At 36.5% G+C, this 18,471-nt stretch overlaps 1 protein-coding gene across 2 annotated transcripts in view; it reads left to right on the forward strand.

The window, feature by feature from the left end:
* Nucleotides 1–18,471, forward strand: part of LOC126774305 (lysophosphatidylcholine acyltransferase) — a 59,297-nt gene that overhangs the window by 12,021 nt on the left and 28,805 nt on the right. Inside the window, exon 3 of one of the 2 annotated variants that reach the window (XM_050495768.1) lies at nt 10,695–10,921. The exons of the other annotated variant lie outside the window; for it this stretch is intronic. Within the exon in view, the coding sequence (XP_050351725.1) occupies nt 10,695–10,921 (227 nt within the window). The remainder of the gene's footprint in view (nt 1–10,694; nt 10,922–18,471) is intronic. 2 annotated transcript variants of the gene reach the window in all.

Raw genomic sequence — 18,471 nt, forward strand, 5'->3', positions numbered from 1 at the left:
CAATAATTCATTGATACAATAACTCCTAGTATTGTTTTTTTATATAGAATATTTTTTTCTAGTTGAAATTATTACAGAAACAAAATTCTCTTTGTCTTGTTAATAAATTAAATATAAATAATAAATTAATGGACATTAACTTATTCAATTATTCACGGAAGGGTTATTTGATTAACTTTTGAAGAAAGGTCATACAATTAAAAAAAAAACTAAGAAAATTGAAATGATTCAATCCATTAAGAAATATCATAATTAGTAACGATTACTCTATAAAACTTTAATTATTTTTAAATTACGATATTTTGTAACTTGTTCAATTACGTATTTAAGATTCTTTTTTTATGAACAAATTTTTCGTAAATGATCGATGTTGAAGGATTTTAAAAGAACGATTAAAATATTAGGTAAAAAGCCAGTTAAACGTTAATAAAGTTTTTATTTTTTTCAAATTGTATCGGAATTTTGCATTACAAAATTTGACTGTAATTTTAAAATTTAATTACCGTGTAGGTTTTGCTGAGAGTAATCAAAATCAAACTCACTTTTGGTTCTCGATGTCACCGCCTAACTGTGACATCAATTCCATCGCGCACAAAGAAATTTGGCAACTCCTTTCTTTGTCGCACTACCAAAAAATGGAATTCCTTACCAGCTCACGTGTTCCCCTCCTCTTACAACCCGGGTTCCTTCAAACGAGGCGTGAAGAGGCATCTTGCGGGCCGGCAAGGCGGGGACGGCTAGTACAGAACATTCTTCCCGACTGTACTGGCCGTCGTCGCGTTTGGACTCTACTACCACTTACCATCAGGTGGAGTAGAGTCATTTGCCATCCCGGGGCATATAAAAAAAAAACTCAAAATATTTTTTATTCAAGTAGACTTACAAGTACACATGAATCGTCAAGAACTACCAGAGAAGTAGGGTAATCGCTAAGATACTATTATATATATATAATAATAATAATAAAATATTAATTCATATTTAAGTAATCATTTAATAATCCTAAATAATAAATAGTAAATCGGATTGGTTGGTAATTGTTTACGCCGAACTAATTTCGGGGGATCAAACGGTAAGCAAACCTAAGTATTGTTCCACACTATATATTACCAATAACGAATATTTAGACAGCGCGATTTAGAAAATTAACATATTGAATAAGCGCCATCTATCGCTATCGGGTTATATCATATGCCATTATACATAATAGTATTGGCAAAATGTAACTTAAGATAAACAGAATTATATTTTTTGGGATATTACATATCTTAAAAATATTTAATCCCCCTGAACGAAAGATTTATTCTACCGTTAAAAATAATTGCTTAGTATGGTTGAGTTTTGGTTTGAAATGTGAGCGAGCCGTGTAACCTTAGACACAAGGGACATAACATTTTAGTTCCCAAGATTGGTGGCGCATTGGCGATGTAAGGGATGGTTACTATTTGTTACATCGCCAATAACATAAAAATGAATGGAACTATTAAATAAAATCTTAAGCCAAAAACAGTTGAGGAGTGAAAACGTTTCCTTGGAATGTTCAAATTTTTGAGAACTGATCTCGCGCAAACCGCAATATCCCCACCGAAAATTTAGTGGCCTGATGTACTACTGAAACCTTCTAAAAATCTAAGGAAAATATTCAGTGCTGTAACATTGTCATTTCCATTGTCAAATTCATCAATAGCAATTATGAAATGTACAACCAAATTTTAAAATCTACGAAAATTATAAGTTCAAAGTAATAAGACGAAGGCCTCTAACTTATAAAGTTATGTACAAACATCTAATAAATAATAAATGATTATAGATTTGCTATAAGGATTGATCAATGTCAATCTAGTTTTCAAAGTGACGTTTCGAGTTGGCCTTCGTGTCGCAGTTGAAGTGGAACCATTATAGGCAATCGCGACACGTCAATACAACGTTTATTTGTATTTTATTGGCTGTTATTTGCCCTTTTTTCGGATGTAATTTAAATAAAATATTTTTTTTTTTTTAAAAAGAGCACATATTTTATGTCCACGGATTAACCGTGTTAAAGGGTAATTTGTAACAAACATCCAACTCACATACTTACATTATTATTATATAACTAGCAAAACACGCGGCTAAGCACGCGGAAACATAAAAAGAGGTAGTTATTTTTTAAATCACAGACAGACACTTCAATTTTATTTATTGTATGGATATGCCTAAAATAGTGGATATATAGTACGTGAACTTGAAATTGTTGCAATTTTGATAGACCCAATCGATTTCGACGACATAAAAACTAAACGGTACCTTGAAACATTACGTAAAAATATATAATATCTGAATTATTTATAAGGAGTATAATAATGAAGATATTTGCCGTTTTAAAGATTACTAACAAACAGATAGACAAACAGTCGGAAAAAAGAAATCGATTGTTTTGTAACAAAAATATATTCGAATGCACGTAACGTATGGAATGAGAACAATCATTGATGACACATATTGTGCTGGGAATGTAAAACTTGCACGAATGTTTTATACGTGTATAAAAATGAATGCTTCTTGTATGCTGTTACGAGTTTGTTCATCTAATTGAGTCGATACTTTGTAACGTACAAATTGGCACTTGCGTGAAGATTTTTGGCATACTAACATGACGAGAGAGTTGTATCGAATAATTGCTTACCAAAATATTAAATAGGCCTTGCAGTGCATGCCAGATAAGAGTATATAGTAAAAAAGTCCAATTAGGCTATTTCGACACATTTTGAAGACAAAGAAATTTAGAAGGGTTTTTTTATTTAATTAAATTAACAACCATTTTGTAGTTTCCCTCGTAAATAAGGTTTTTCTGGGTAGGGGAGGAGGCTTGAACCTTCGTGACCTACTAAGTGTACTGGCTCATTAAATGTGAAAGTAATTTCGTCTGCCTATTTGTTACTTTATAATGGCTGTCACGTAACCTCGCAAATTTTTAGATTTCCATAATAAAATACGTACATGCAAAAATTAATTCTACGTGGATAGTTGCGTGGCTGTGCTAGTAGGCTATATATTTACGGTGCGTCTCTAAATGTTGTCGTACAAGGTTGACTTTGTAGAGCGTGGCGTATCAAATCGAGACAATGCTGAGTGGTGCAATAATTCGACCGATATAATTGTTCTTTTCGGGATTGGAATATCTCAATAGATGAAATTGTTAAATTAAGTTAACACACATAAGGTTTGTAAACACATTTCTCAACTTATTTCAATATATCGTCGACTAAATGGAAAAATGACATATCTCCAATTTTTTTGAAACTACAATTAAAACGTTTTATTAAATTTAATGAAAAAAAAAATTAATTTTTTTAAAAATTTAGTGGAAAAATGACAATTCATATAATTAAACGTCAAAGTTACTAAAACTGCGTATGATAAGATTAATTACATTTTTCATCGTTTCAAAAAAGTGTTTTGAAATGATAAAATGTATTTTTCATCTAGGTGAAATCGCCCTCTCCCCACTACTTACGCTCCGGGTGCCGACCTTCTGAGGCATCTGAAATTCTCTGGTCTAATCTGAAATTCAATCAAAATTTATTATCCCTAAAAAAATTAAGATGTTCCTTGGTTGGTATAGCCTATTCCAACCACAAGAGGAATAAACCCAAATACACAACTTTGACACCGATATCAATTGACGCGATATAATTTTTCGAAATCTTGAATAATCTATGATATTCACTATGATAATTACTATTCGCGAAAAAATTGCGCTTTCAATGTCTGAGAATTTATATTCGGCACTTCGAAAGTTAAATTACTATTGTTATAACTTGTTAAGTGGAATAGTGCTGTATTATAAATAAAGGTAAATTAATCAAGAACTGTTTGTAGTGCGTAATACAATCAGATCAATTAGAAAATCGCATGCAATTTGTAAATCTGCGGTTTGTTTAACTTTATTCCTACTCCGATTGGAATAGGGTGGAATAGATACGGTTAGTTAAGGTGGATGATTTACAAAGATAATCAATTAATGAAATAAGACTTTGAATTTGAAAACGGTGGTAATAAAACGAAAAGCTTGTAGAAATTTTATAACACGACTGTGAAATTTATTGTTAAAGTGCTCGTTGGTCTACTTCAATGAAGTAAATTTGAATTTGCACAAAACAGTAAACACCCAAAAAGTTTTAATTAAAATAATTTTAAGTGAACTTTGAACGTAGAATTAACAATTTTGCTCACAACACTTTAGTGTACATAAATAATTTACTTAATTGTAATCATTACCATATATTTTGATAAGAAATATATCAACTGTACTTTATTTAGAAGTTTTAAAAACAGAAAGATGGTAAAGCTTGAAAAAAAAATAGTATAAAGGTGAAAGATGAATAGGAGGATTAAGTGCAACAGCGAGTAAGTACCCCATTGCTAGGAAAAGGCCTTCTCTCCTTTTAAAGGGTCGATTTAAATCTTATTCCACAATGCTGCTACAATGTCAGATACACATGTGGCAAAACTTCATTTGTCATAGTCATGTGCACGTACCTCACGAGTTAGAGATGAATTATAAACACAAATTGAGCCCATGATATCTGAGTGATGCTTGTCCAGATTTGGCTTGTTCGGGGTTATTAAAAAAAAAATTAAAATAAGAATAGTATTTCACTAGACAGAAAATGGATGTGCAAAAATTGAACTAGCGTGACCCAGTCCGAGGGACGAGATAAACTGTGCGAGTAAGTCATGTATGGTATAGCTAGTGCTCACGGTAGCATGAAGCGATACCGTGGCACTCCTCGTTAAGACGGAAAAGGTACCGCTGATTTTTTGGTAGGTATTCTGATGTTCAGGGCGCACTCGGCGCCTCGGACACCGGCGTGCCCCACATACTCGTCCACTGTTCCCGTGGGAGAAACGCGAGATGCGTTTTTTCAGCGTTAAAAAATGGTGTAGTTAGTGCTTTTATGACGTCACAATATAAATGGTATGTTTCTATTATTTTAGCGCACTGAACAGCGCACGAAGATATTATTGCATTTTATAACCGTACATTGCGTGTTAGCTAAATATTCATTAAATTGTTTTGGTGAAATTCTGAAAAGTAGATAGTTGAGACACTGTTCCTCGTGAGTAATGTAAGATCGATTTGTACTGTTAGGTGACAATTTGAATTTTTCATTTCAAAATAATATTTTTATCTATTTGAAGTACACGGATTTCTAAAACAATAAAGATTTCTGCGAGCGCGAGGGTACGATGATCAAAATCGATTGAGGCGTTAACGTATAGGGGTGAATGCATTATTATGGCTTCGTACTGTGTAAAGCAACCTCAGTACTTCAAATGTAGTTTATATTTGAGTTAACAACTTGTAGGATTTAAGTTCGTTTTGCTTTACACATTTATGTTATTAGTATATGAAATATACGAATAAATATATGTTTTGATTACAAATTATTTACGAATTTAAGCCTTAAATATATATATACGAATAAAAATTAAAAAAATAGTTATACAAATCGTGACCGCGTGTAAAAGCAAAAATGTTAGCAGCTTTTTCTTTTTAAATTCAATTCAGATTCTCTGGGCGCAAAATGAATCAGCTCTCCTGTTAGCAGTAGCGATAAAAAGACGAGGTACTCATTAATAGTAACCAATACCATATACTATGTCAATTACTGGCGTGTGTAGCAATCAATCTATATATTTAGAAGTATACAGTTATGCTATCACTGCGATGTTTGTATTGCTTGTATTTCGACACGATCCATTTGTAGTAACACGTGCGGTGGCACCAACATAAGAACTCGGATGTCAGGGTTGATCGGATCACAATGTTTTGTTATACTATTGGCTATTGCTACAACAGTTTGGACAAAGATTTACTTATTACAGTCTCGATTCGATAACAGTCTTTGCGTACCTACTATCATTAATATTAAAAATATAATAAGATTTGATTTGATGATCCATTAAGTGAGATTAAGTAGTTAGTTAAAAGATTAAGTAGTTAAGACGGGAAAGTTACAAACCTACTTTCCCATTTATAATATCAGTTAGGGCATGGGTGAAGCTCAGTGCAAACTTAACGCGTTCTACCTGTTCCGACGAAACGGTTTGACAATTCATGGTGGAGAGAAAGTTCCGTATTATCAAGATTAGGTTTAGTTGAACGCACAGATTTACAACTCTCCGTTACCGAGCCGTGACGTTTCACGGAAAATAATGTTTACGTTCTCATTCGACTACCGCTAAACAAATAAAATAATAACCTACATCACATACGTCTTGATCTAACATAGATTGACGGCGTTACTTATGAACGTCACTTAGTGAATATTTAGTGGTTTAGTGAAACAATGATTTCGCTCTTTCTGTCATTATTGATTTGACATTTGAAAAAAAAAGACGGCGTTGTTTAACTAATCATCCGCTAAACTACGTTTATAAGTAAGATCATCATCGTTGATTATCTTTTTAAGTATGATTATGTTAAATGATTAGATTTTATTATTATTATTATTTTTATAGTATAGGTATAGACGGACGAGCATATGGGCCACCTGATGGTATGTGGTCACCAACGCCCATAGACATTGGCATTGTAAGAAATGTTAACCATCGCTTACATCACCAATGCGCCACCAACCTTGGGAACTAAGGTGTTATGTCTCTTGTGCCTGTAATTACACTGGCTCACTCACCCTTCAAACCGGAACACAACAATACCAAGTACTGCTGTTTTGCGGTAGAATATCTGATGCGTGGGTGGTACCTACCCAGACGAGCTTGCACAAAGCCTACCTCCAGTAATGTATCAATACTATTTATCATTCGTTATTTATGATTTATGGATTGAGTTTTGTTATTGAAGAGCTATGGTTCTGTTAGAAAGAGTTGATCTTAACCGAAGATCATGAGTTCACATCCAGGCAAATGCTATTGCTAATTCATTTTGTATTTGTCGGTGTAGAATAACATCGCGAAGAGAACTGCGTGTGTCGGATAACACGTGTTTCGTTGCAGTTGTAATGTGGAAAATACAACTGTAATAAAAAAGTAGGTCAGTCATTAAGTACTTCTTGCAGGGCTTCTCGTTTGCAACGGAATACGTAAAATTAAGTTAAGCTTTGACGCGTCTTTACACGCGTTTTAGTCAATTAGCATCTTAATGTGATTTAAACTTTTGCTTGTTATTAATAAATTGATAAGTTAATACTTTTTTTTTTACAAAAAAGTTTTAATGTAATTTTTAATTGAATGTGTGCTATCCAATCTTGGGCAGCAGCTACGCCACGGTGGACTTTGAAAGATATATCAATACGGCCGGTCATAGTTTTATAATACATTAAATAAAATCCGGTATCAAATTGCATGTTTGATTCAAATTACATTTTGATGGTAATACTTGTTAGAAACCACATACCGTTATATTCGTTTCGGTATATAATACTGTGCTATAAATATATCATAACCTTATGTACCGCATTAAGTTCACTGTCCTATGTCTTTGTATAGGTCATTTAATTCAAGGTTAAGTTCGACTTAAGTAAACGCAGACACGAAATATTTAACGGTAAAAATCGGTTTTCTTAGGTTTTAAATTTAGATTCACTATTCGAGATTTCTAGTTACATTTATTAAAGTTAGAATTATAATTGCTATGAAGTTGTTGTTTTAATTGAATACGAAAGAGGTTTTATTTATTTTTATTTTAACTGTGCCTTGTTTTTAATTAAGAGCCGAGATGACTTAGTGGGTACAACACTTTTTTACTGTATTAGGTAGAGAAGTGGGCTATCGGGTAAGGTTTAGAAAACTGCGTGATGGTACAAATATGTCAATATTTATAAAGAGCTCGATTGCTTGACAGCGTACGTTTTTCAAGTTGTAAGTAAATACAGTTATTTGATATTAATCTAAATAATTCTGGTATTTAGAACTTTGAAGAAGACATATCTTTTAAATTATATATTTAATTTTAAATATACAATTTTTTTACCTTCATTAGAACCCAAAGCGTTCAAAAATCTAGAAAAATCACTATAATTATTAGACACAATAAAAACAACAGCAATAAAGCACGTTTATCATGTGAATAAATTTCTTCCAGCAAATCCGAAAAGGAAAAAGAATGTAGATATAAGAGTATATGACGTTGAAAATGCTAAAATAATAGTTCTCGGGGAGACGAAGGTCAGATGAGTTTGTTTGGGTTAGATAACATTTGGGTCACATTGCTTGAATATAAGTTTTGCGGATTGTAATACGTCTATTATTGGTCGTCTATCGTCAAACATTCATATTCCGAATATATGACTGCCTCGTTGGTCTAGTGGCTTGATGTAAGGCAGCAGATCCGGAGGTCCTGGGTTCAATTCCCAGGTCGAGCCAATAAATAGTTATTGGGTGTTTCTGTTAGAAAATTCTCAGTAGGAGGCCGGAGTCTGGAAGTTGGAAGTGTGTACACTCCCGTGCCTCCTAAAGCACGTAACGACGTCCTGCGCCTGAACTCTTTCCGGTCGTGTCAGATTGCCGTCCCATCGGATTATGCGAGTTAGGGAATAGAGAGTGCACCTGTGTTTGCGCACACACTTGTGCAGTATAATATCTCCTGTGTAGTTGTATTATCTCTCTTGAGATTGGCCGCCGTGGCCGGAATCGGCTTGGCGGACATTATTATCATTATTATATGAGCGAGGTTGGGCTTACACGATCGATTAATTATAATCGATATAATGATTAATATTGTTACATACATATGCATAGAAGAGTTACACACATTAATTTAATACTATAAATAAAAATAAAATGATCATTCCATGCTTCCGTCTTAATAAAGTTAAACAATCGTTTGAGGAGTTGGTGTACGTATTTTTAATAAAACTCCGCAGTCTATACTTGAGTTGCCGCAGGCTTCAATTAGTTATAAAAAATAATTTTATTAGTAAAGCCTATTACTCTGTTACTGAATATAATCTCACAAACATGCGTGGATTGAATGATTGCTGGATCTCGTGCAGACAATAAGTGTGTGTTAATTGATACAAACTTATAAATACAATATAATACAAATTTATATTTATGTAAAAAAAAGTAACTACTGTGTTTGTTGCCAGTACTTCTCGGTAGAATCCACATTCCGAACTAGTGGTAGCATTTGACGATTCATAAGTACTTGTGAAAGTCTATTTAAATAAAAAATATTTTGATTTGATGTTATTAATATTTTGAATTGGAAATCAAATTCCAAATTCCGTTCATCATGGCTTTAGTTTAGGGTTAGATGGATGCGCTGAGCCGCCAAGAACGCGTTTTTGTTATAGAATTGTAATGCGGACGAGCCGTATACCTGATGGTAAGTGGTCACCAACGCCCTTAGACATTGGCATTGTAAGAAATGTTAACCATCGTTTATCGCCAATGCGCCACCAACCTTGGGAACTAAGGTGTTATGCCCCTTGTGCCTGTAATCATCGCTTGATTCCTTTATGATGTGTTCAAACACTCATCACGTGTTCTAATTACAGTTTATTTTAGAGAGTTCAATAACCTTTCGTCAAAAACTTTTGATGGATTACAAAGTAAACAGAAGTGGTTTGAGAAAATAGCCAATATTGGGCTAGTGATGAAATGTTTACATAAGTGACGTGGAATAGTTGCTTGTATATTATATGTTATAAATGAAATATTTAAAAACGTAGAGCCTTACTTTTAAACGTTGTCTCGAGAGTATTTTTAAACATCTCTTTCTATCGTCATTGATTTCACATTCGAAAGAAAAAGACACAAATCCGAGCAAACATCAATGAAATTTCAGGTGCTTATTTTTTTTTAAATAACTAATTCGTGTTCTACGTTGAAGGTAAGCATATCATCAAGAAACATGCATGTATCGAATAAAAATCTGCCTCATTGGGTGGAGGTTATACCACCCAATGTGGCTAAACTCTTTCAAGGGGGGAGGTAGCCTTAAGCTTCACATACAAGTTGATAGTAAAAGTTTAGTAATTTTTATGTGTTTTACCCGTTATTCTATGGGCTTTCCATCACTGCTTTTTTGAACTGTGTTTTTATTTATTCTTGTGTGCGGTGGTGTAGCAAATCACTGGGAGGAAACCTGCTGATGTCAATTCTTAGACACTATCATATTGGATTCTAATCCTTATTTAAGTGAATTAAAGAGAGAGTTTTGCACAATTGTGTATTTTAGATATACGATAAGATTGAGTTATTAACCTTACACTTAAAATACTGCTCCCTATACCATATTTATCATCGCTATCATTGATATTAAGTTTATCAAACATGCTCAATGGAAGTCATTGTGTATGTAGCATGTAAGTGTTGTTTGTGTGTGTGAGTATATTTAAATGAATGAATCAAATAAATGTAATCTCTTAGCAACTCTCGAGAGGGTTTAATTTACATAACATTCGTCCTTACATAACATATCACATATGTGTTACGAATATGACTCGTATGTAAAAATATGATTTTTTTTAAAAGTATTTCGTTTTGCGGAAGTTAACTGTTCGATTCGATTATGGAGGATTAAGGTTTAGTCTTTATGTCATGTCATGTCATCGTTAATTAAGCAGTTTGAAAATATAACAAGAAATCTAAGTGTATACGTCAAAGCGATCGTATTTCAGAGCATTCGATTAACAAAACTAAGCGAATTTTATAAACATACTAACACTGCTGTCTCGTTCTAGCAAACTGCGCTTCTCAATTCTGTCTCTCGTTCGGTTGGTGGTGGTGGCGGCTGGGTTCCATCGCGTGCGAATTGTGGGTCGTGAAAATCTTCCAAAGAGTCCACGTGATGCGCCCGTACTGGTCATCGCGCCCCACTCATCGTTCTTCGACGCAATTGCTATAGTCTGCCTCGGAGCTCCCAGCGTGGTCGCGAAGGCTGACACCGCAAGGCTGCCCTTTATAGGACGTAGGTGGCGTGTATGATTGGCATGTTTTGTGTAGTTTTGATATCTTTGATTTTTTTACTGCTAGTGTCATTTTTTGTTTTTAGATTTTTTGGCTTCAATGTTTCAGGATATCAAGCACATACAAAATCGTAGTAGAATTTTTGTTGATTTTTAATTTATGATTTTTTTTTTGTGAAATATCTACTTATGTCTGCTTGTAGTTTTTGAGAATGCATAAAATATTGCCAAAGACAGTTATTTAACACTTAGCTAAAGTAGTTTGTTTTAAACGAGCCGAAAAACTTTCTTCAAATATTATTCAATACGAATTTGAACAGTTGCATAACATTACATGAAAGCTTTGTATATTAACAAACGTAAAGTATCTATCACACGAGGTTTTTGACACAATTTATTATGGGATGGCAAACAGTCATGTCGTATACAGGCATTTTGTCAACTTGGAGGGTGAGTCTTGCTTGATGCATGCAGGTTGCTTTTTTATTTTAAATTTTGGAATTCCGGCGCTTATTCCTATGCTGTGACCATAAGGCTGCGCCCCGATGACTAAAACTTAAATCTGGAGCCACACAAGCTTCAAGCTTAAAACTTCTTCTCCAAGGGAGAGGAGGCCTTAGTCCAGCAGTGGCTAATATTCACAGGATGTTACTTATTTACTTTGTGTTCTATTCTCGATCTTAAATACCCGATACCGGCTCCTAACACAGGCGAAGCCGTGGGCAAACACTAGTAATAAGTAAAGGTTCACATTTATCGAGCACATATCTTATTACACACATTCTTGTTAACATTCTGCCATATTATTGGTAACATTACTGTAAATCTATCGTACAGAAAAAGTTCGGAAATACGCGAGATATTTCGCAGATTCGCCACACGTGTGTCTTCATTAAACTACGTTTTATGTACGATAGTACATATGTGTAGCGCTGCGGTAACGGTACCACAATGTATCTCGCAATTCAACGCTTTAACGACGACTCTCAATTCATGATAAAAATACCGGAATTGTTTAGAATAAACCGAATTATCATGAAATTAAACATAAAGTCGAATTATAAATGCCATAAGTATAATCAATGAAATATAAGGATATTTTTTTATATGGAATCTACATGTATTTTAGTTTCTGTGCGCAGAATGTCAAAATGAAAAAAGCCGAGATGGCCCTGTGGTAAGAACGCGTGAATCTTAACCGATGATCGTGGGTTCAAACCCGGGCAAGCACCACTGAATTTTCATGTGCTTAATTTGTGATTATAATTCATCTCGTGTTTTACGGTGAAGGAAAACATCGTGAGGAAACCTGCATGTGTCTAATTTCACTGAAATTCTGCCACATGTGTATTCCACCAACCCGCATTGGAGCAGCGTGGTGGAATAAGCTCCAAACCTTCTCCTCAAAATGAGGAGAGGAGGCCTTTAGCCCAGTAGTGGAACATTCACAGGCTGTTTCGGTTCGGTTCGGCGCAGAATGTAGGTTGAAAAGAAATATCAATATAAAAAATCTAAAGTTCATCTAATTTGTCACAAGATAGTCATTTCCTCCTTTTTATTTTAAAGACTATAATAGGAGTTGGTGTCATATCTTGATGTGAACTTTGCATGGACAAAAGTTGTTTCTTTTAAATTCATCAAATATACTATTAATATTTATAATGATAATGTAATAAATCATATATAAATATGTAAAACGATAAGGTTAAAGCTAGTTTGTCTATGATTTTTGCCAAGGTTATAATTTAAAAAGTCATAAGTTATAAACAAATTACTTATTTATATACATTATTGATGTTACGCAAACAATGAATAATTTTAAAAATATTTCATTATCAGATAATTGTAATAATTACGGTTTTGTTTGAAATTAACGGGAACGATTATTGAAAGATGAGTAAAAAAGTGACAGATGATTAAATACGCCAATAAAAATAAATCTAAGTATGATAAATTTTACCTGTTACTTGCTCCATTCATTTTTAAATTGAATGGAAACATGCGAACAAAAAATTCGACTAGATTGATAGATTTTAACCTTAATCGTTTTTGTGTATTAGAAATTTTTCATCATAAGATAAAAATGAAAGCCTCGTTGATCTAGTGGCTAGCTTATATGGCTGTAAATTTCAAGGTTCTGGGTTTAAACTCCGCTCTGACTACTAAAGAAATTCCTTTATGCCCGGAGTCTTCCCGGAGTATGAAAGTTTGAACTCTCCCGTACCTCAGATATTACGTAATAAATACGTATACAGAATAAATTATATTATTTTTATTTTCTAAACTTTACAATTCAATGAAATACACAAAATGTCACATTTATATTTAATCGGTGTTAGTGAAGCAATTTAAATTAAGTGCGGGAAAATATTTTGTCTTAATCGCAAAGTAATATAAATTACGTTCCGAAATTGATTATATTTTTATTAAATCGGATATAGTAACAAAATAATTGGCTATTAAATAATATTAATTTCAATACATATTAATTATTTATAATACATGTAACGATTTGCTTCCTCGTTTCTGATACGCACCGCTAAGGTCTGGAGTACCCGACCTCTGTTTTCCCCACCCCCTACAATATGTACCTTCAAATCAAGAGTGAATAGCATTTTTTACGCAAGCGTATCTCCATCTTAAACTGTATAATCTTTCTATCAGGTGTGATAACAGTCAAGCGCTAGCTTATATACTTAAAAAAAAATATGTAAAGCTGGTACTGCACCTGAACAAATCCAGTAGACGTGTGATATTTGTCATCCCATCGGAGTATAAGAGTGCTTGACTTGCGCTTGTACACGCTTGTGCACTAGAAATAGGTCAGGATATCATCAACTGGTAACATGAATTCTTCTTCTTCTTCGTCGTGACACTTTTATCAGCGGTCGTGGTCGTCATGTAGTATTATGAATTGTTCGGCGCAGATGTTATTCGCCTCACGAGCCTTCGCCATATTCCGTATTAGTGGTAAGCCTGGTGCACTCATGTAAAGGACCGCCAAAGGTTGTTTTTATTTGGTCGGTCCATCATATGGGAGTCATACATTAATACCCACCATAAAAATTCTCTTCATTAATAATTGTAAGAATTTAACAAATTATAAACACAGTCATAAATTTTACTTTTATTCTGTTCAACAACGGTATAATAATTTTAGGTTTTTTTTTTGACTTTTTAAATTGTTCCCGTGAAATTTTTAAACTTGTTAACATGTGTTGTAAGGTATCATTATAAAAATGGAGGCTTAGCTGTTTAAATATTTGTGTAATAACGTAATTATATAACCAACAATGTAATTATTTGAAGAATAACAACGATCGGTGTGCGGTCCGTTTGTGTTGACGAGTTAATTCGTTATGAAGGACAATATTGAGACTGCTAGTTATGCTCGTATTGCTCATCTGGGTAGGTACCACCCACTCATCATATTCTACCGCAAAACCGTGGAGTACCGGCTTAGAATAGTACTCCCCCAATCTCATCCCGTGGGTGTCGTAAGAGGCGACTGAGGGACGGGGAAAAGGGGGGATGGGCAGCAGCGTCCCCCCTCCCATAAACATCTTACCCCTCTACTGCGCTCGCCAACACGCCTGCCTAGCGCGGCGAGTATGGGCAAACCCCTCCCTTAATGGCAGATGCGCCCAAAAAAAGGCCCCCAGTTACCGGCAAGCCCGCTAGGCCCGACCAAGGTAGCGGTCGCGGTATCGGCAGGGCAGGGGGTGCTAAGAATCACCGGTTCACGGCAGGCTACCGTATAAAACGACTGAACATGGCAACGTATAATGGACGCTCGATGAGGCTGGACCATCACCTCGCCGAATTAGAAGTAGAGTTAAGTCATATAAACTGGCACATACTGGGGTTATCTGAAGTCCGAAGACAGGGGGAGGACACGATAACTCTAGAGTCCGGTAACTTACTCTACTTCCGCGAAAGTGATAACCTCTCCCAGGGTGGTGTCGGTTTTCTAGTCAAAAAGGATCTCATTAGCAGCATTGTGGAAATCAGTAGTGTGTCGAACCGGGTAGCGTACCTTGTCCTAAAACTTTCCGACAGGTACTCCCTGAAGGTCGTACAGGTATATGCGCCAACTTCGACATACTCTGATGATGTGGTCGAAGCGATGTACGAGGACATCGCAAAGGCCCTCAACGACACCTCGAAGGCCCACTACAATGTTGTTATGGGAGACTTTAATGCTAAAGTGGGAGTACAAGATAGCGGTGAATCGAAAGTCGGACCTTACGGCTTGGGCTGCAGAAATCACAGGGGGCAAATGCTGGTAAACTTTCTCGAAGCGCAGGGGCTTTTTTTGATGAATTCTTTCTTTCAAAAGAAGCCTCAGAGGAGGTGGACCTGGCGAAGCCCCGATAACGTGACAAGGAACGAGATAGACTTTATCATTTCGAATAAAAGGCACATATTTAGAGATGTTTCAGTGATCAACAGGTTTAATACCGGAAGTGATCACCGCTTGGTTCGAGGCTCTCTAAATATCAACTTAAAAGCCGAAAGATCGAGAATGATGAGGTCTACTCTCCGACCTACCATGCTCCAAGCTGCTCAAGGCTCCGAAAAGTTCCAAATGGAACTTCAAAATCAATTCACCGCGTTGGAAACCATAAGCAGCATTGATGAGAGAACCGACACGCTGGTCAAAATACTACAAAACACATCCCGCAAGTGTTTTCCGCCACAGAGAAGAGACAACGCACCAAAACTCTCTGCTGAGACACTCGAGCTCATGAGAAAACGACGAGAACTACCATCGTTTTTGTCAGATAAGGCCTTAAACCGAACAATAAAAACGCTGACGCGACGCGATCTCCGACGCTCCAATACCCGTGCCATCAAGGCTGCGATTGAGCAAAATCGGGGATCGAAAGTGTTCGCTCGCAAGTTTGGGAGGCCGCGTCTGACAAAACTTAAAACTGAAAATGGTGGGGTCGTTACCTCTAGGCCTGAGATTGTCGGAGAAGTAGAGAGGTTTTATGGGCAATTGTTCTCTTCAAGATCGGATAAACCCGTGGGAATCAGTATTGATGACCAGCGCGCCCCTCTTATGCGGCAGCTCTAGAACAGCTTAAAAACAACAAAGCTCCGGGAGATGACGGAATCACAACAGAGTTGCTTAAGGCAGGCGGGACTCCGGTCCTGAAAGAGCTAGCAAGCCTCTTTAATTCCGTCATCCAACATGGCAAGACCCCGGAAACGTGGAGCGGGAGTGAGGTGGTACTGTTTTTCAAGAAAGGTGATAAAACCCTCTTGAAAAACTACAGACTACACGTGTATAAGCTGTTCTCAAGAGTCGTCACGAACCGTCTCGCCAGACGACTTGACGAGTTCCAGCCCCCAGAGCAAGCCGGCTTTCGATCAGGCTACAGCACCGTGGACCACATCCATACTGTTCGGCAGATTGTGCAGAAGACCGAAGAGTACAATCAGCCGCTGTGTATGGCATTTGTGGACTACGAGAAAGCCTTCGACTCCATCGAAACCTGGGCAGTGCTCGACTCATTGCAGAGATGTCATATCGATTGGAGATATATCGAGGTACTGAGATGTCTGTACAACGCCGCTACAATGACTGTCCACATCCAGGACTGTAAGACGAAGGCGATCCAACTGCGCAGAGGGGTGAGACAGGGGGATGTAATATCCCCGAAACTGTTCACCAACGCGTTGGAAGACGTTTTCAAAACGCTGGATTGGACTAGGTATGGAGTCAATGTAAACGGCGAGTACATCTCACACCTTCGATTTGCCGACGATATCGTCATCATAGCAGAGTCGCTGGAACAACTCACCGAAATGCTGCGTAGCCTAGGCGAGTCTTCCCGGTGTGTCGGTCTCGGTATGAACTTGGACAAGACCAAGGTCATGTTCAATAGGCATGTCGTGCCGGGACCGATATACGTCGAGGGGAAACCTCTCGAAGTTGTTAGTGAATATACCTACCTAGGACAGATAATACAAGTCGGTAGGAACAACTTCGAGAAGGAAGCCGATCGAAGAATTCGCTTGGGATGGGCAGCATTTGGCAACCTTCGTCAAGTCCTCAAGTCGTCTATACCGCAATGTTTGAAGACGAAAGTCTTCAACCAATGCGTCTTACCTGCCATGACATACGGTGCCGAAACGTGGACACTAACTGCGGGACTAGTCCACAAATTCAAAGTCGCTCAGCGTGCTATGGAGCGAGCTATGCTCGGAGTATCTTTGAAGGATAAGATCAGAAATGAGATTATCCGGAAAAGAACCGGAGTCACCGACATAGCTTGCAAAATTAGCAGGCTGAAGTGGCAGTGGGCTGGTCTCGTATGTCGTAGGACCGATGGCCGTTGGAGCAGACGAGTCCTAGAGTGGAGACCACGAATCGGCAAGCGCAGCGTAGGGCGCCCTCCAGCCAGGTGGACCGACGACCTTAAGAAGGTGGCGGGCACCAACTGGATGCGGAAGGCGGAGGACAGGGAGCTTTGGCGCACCTTGGGAGAGGCCTATGTTCAGCAGTGGACAACGATTGGCTGTTGATTGATTGATTGATAACCAACAATGTAATTATTTGAAGAATAACAACGATCGGTGTGCGGTCCGTATGTGTTGACGAGTTAATTCGTTATGAAGGACAATATTGAGACTGCTAGTTATGCTCGTATTGCTCATCTGGGTAGGTACCACCCACTCATCATATTCTACCGCAAAACAGCAGTACTTGGTATTGTTGTGTTCTGGTTTGAAGAGTGAGTGAGCCAGTGTAATTACAGGCACAAGGGACATAACATATTAGTGCCCAAGGTTGGTGGCGCATTGGTGATGTAAGCGATGGTTAACTTTTCTTACAATGCCAATGTCTATGGGTGTCGGTGACCACTTACCATCAGGTGGCCCATATGATCGTCCGCCTACCTATATTATAAAAAAAAGTTACGTGCGTTAATAATATGCATTATTATTATTATTATGTTACATTGACTGCCTCGTCGATCTAGTGGCCGCAGTTGAAGTAAGGCCGCAGGTTCTTCCAGGACCCGGAGGTTTGTAATTTGATTTGATTTGATTTGAACCGGGGATTTAAGCTGTCAAAAATAGTATTGGTATCAGCATAATAATTAATGCCTACGTAAACATTTTTATGTATGTTTCGTGTGTTTTCTTTTGATTTCGTATACTTGGAAATATAATAAAGATGTAGCTTGCAATTGAATGTCTCGAGTTATCCATATAGTAATATGGATATATGTATTTTCATTTTCATTTCAATGATATATTTTCGTATTAATAAATAAATATTAAAAAATAATAAATGCTTCTCATTTTAATTGTAAATCATAATATGAAAATATATTTGCACATAAAATGACAAATGACGAACTGGTTTTATTATAAACAGCACTGGCGGCCATATTTAATTACTAGAAAAGTCACTTACCGACACCACAAACAACTTATTTGTCGAAATTAATTGAGGTATTTAGTGCTCCATACCGCAGTCTGTTAGAAAGCAAATTATTTTCAATCGTATTACTTAATATTAATAATAAAATAAATA

The sequence above is a fragment of the Nymphalis io genome, chromosome 16 (genome assembly GCF_905147045.1).
Source record: "Nymphalis io chromosome 16, ilAglIoxx1.1, whole genome shotgun sequence".
Taxonomy (NCBI): Eukaryota; Metazoa; Arthropoda; class Insecta; order Lepidoptera; family Nymphalidae; genus Nymphalis; species Nymphalis io.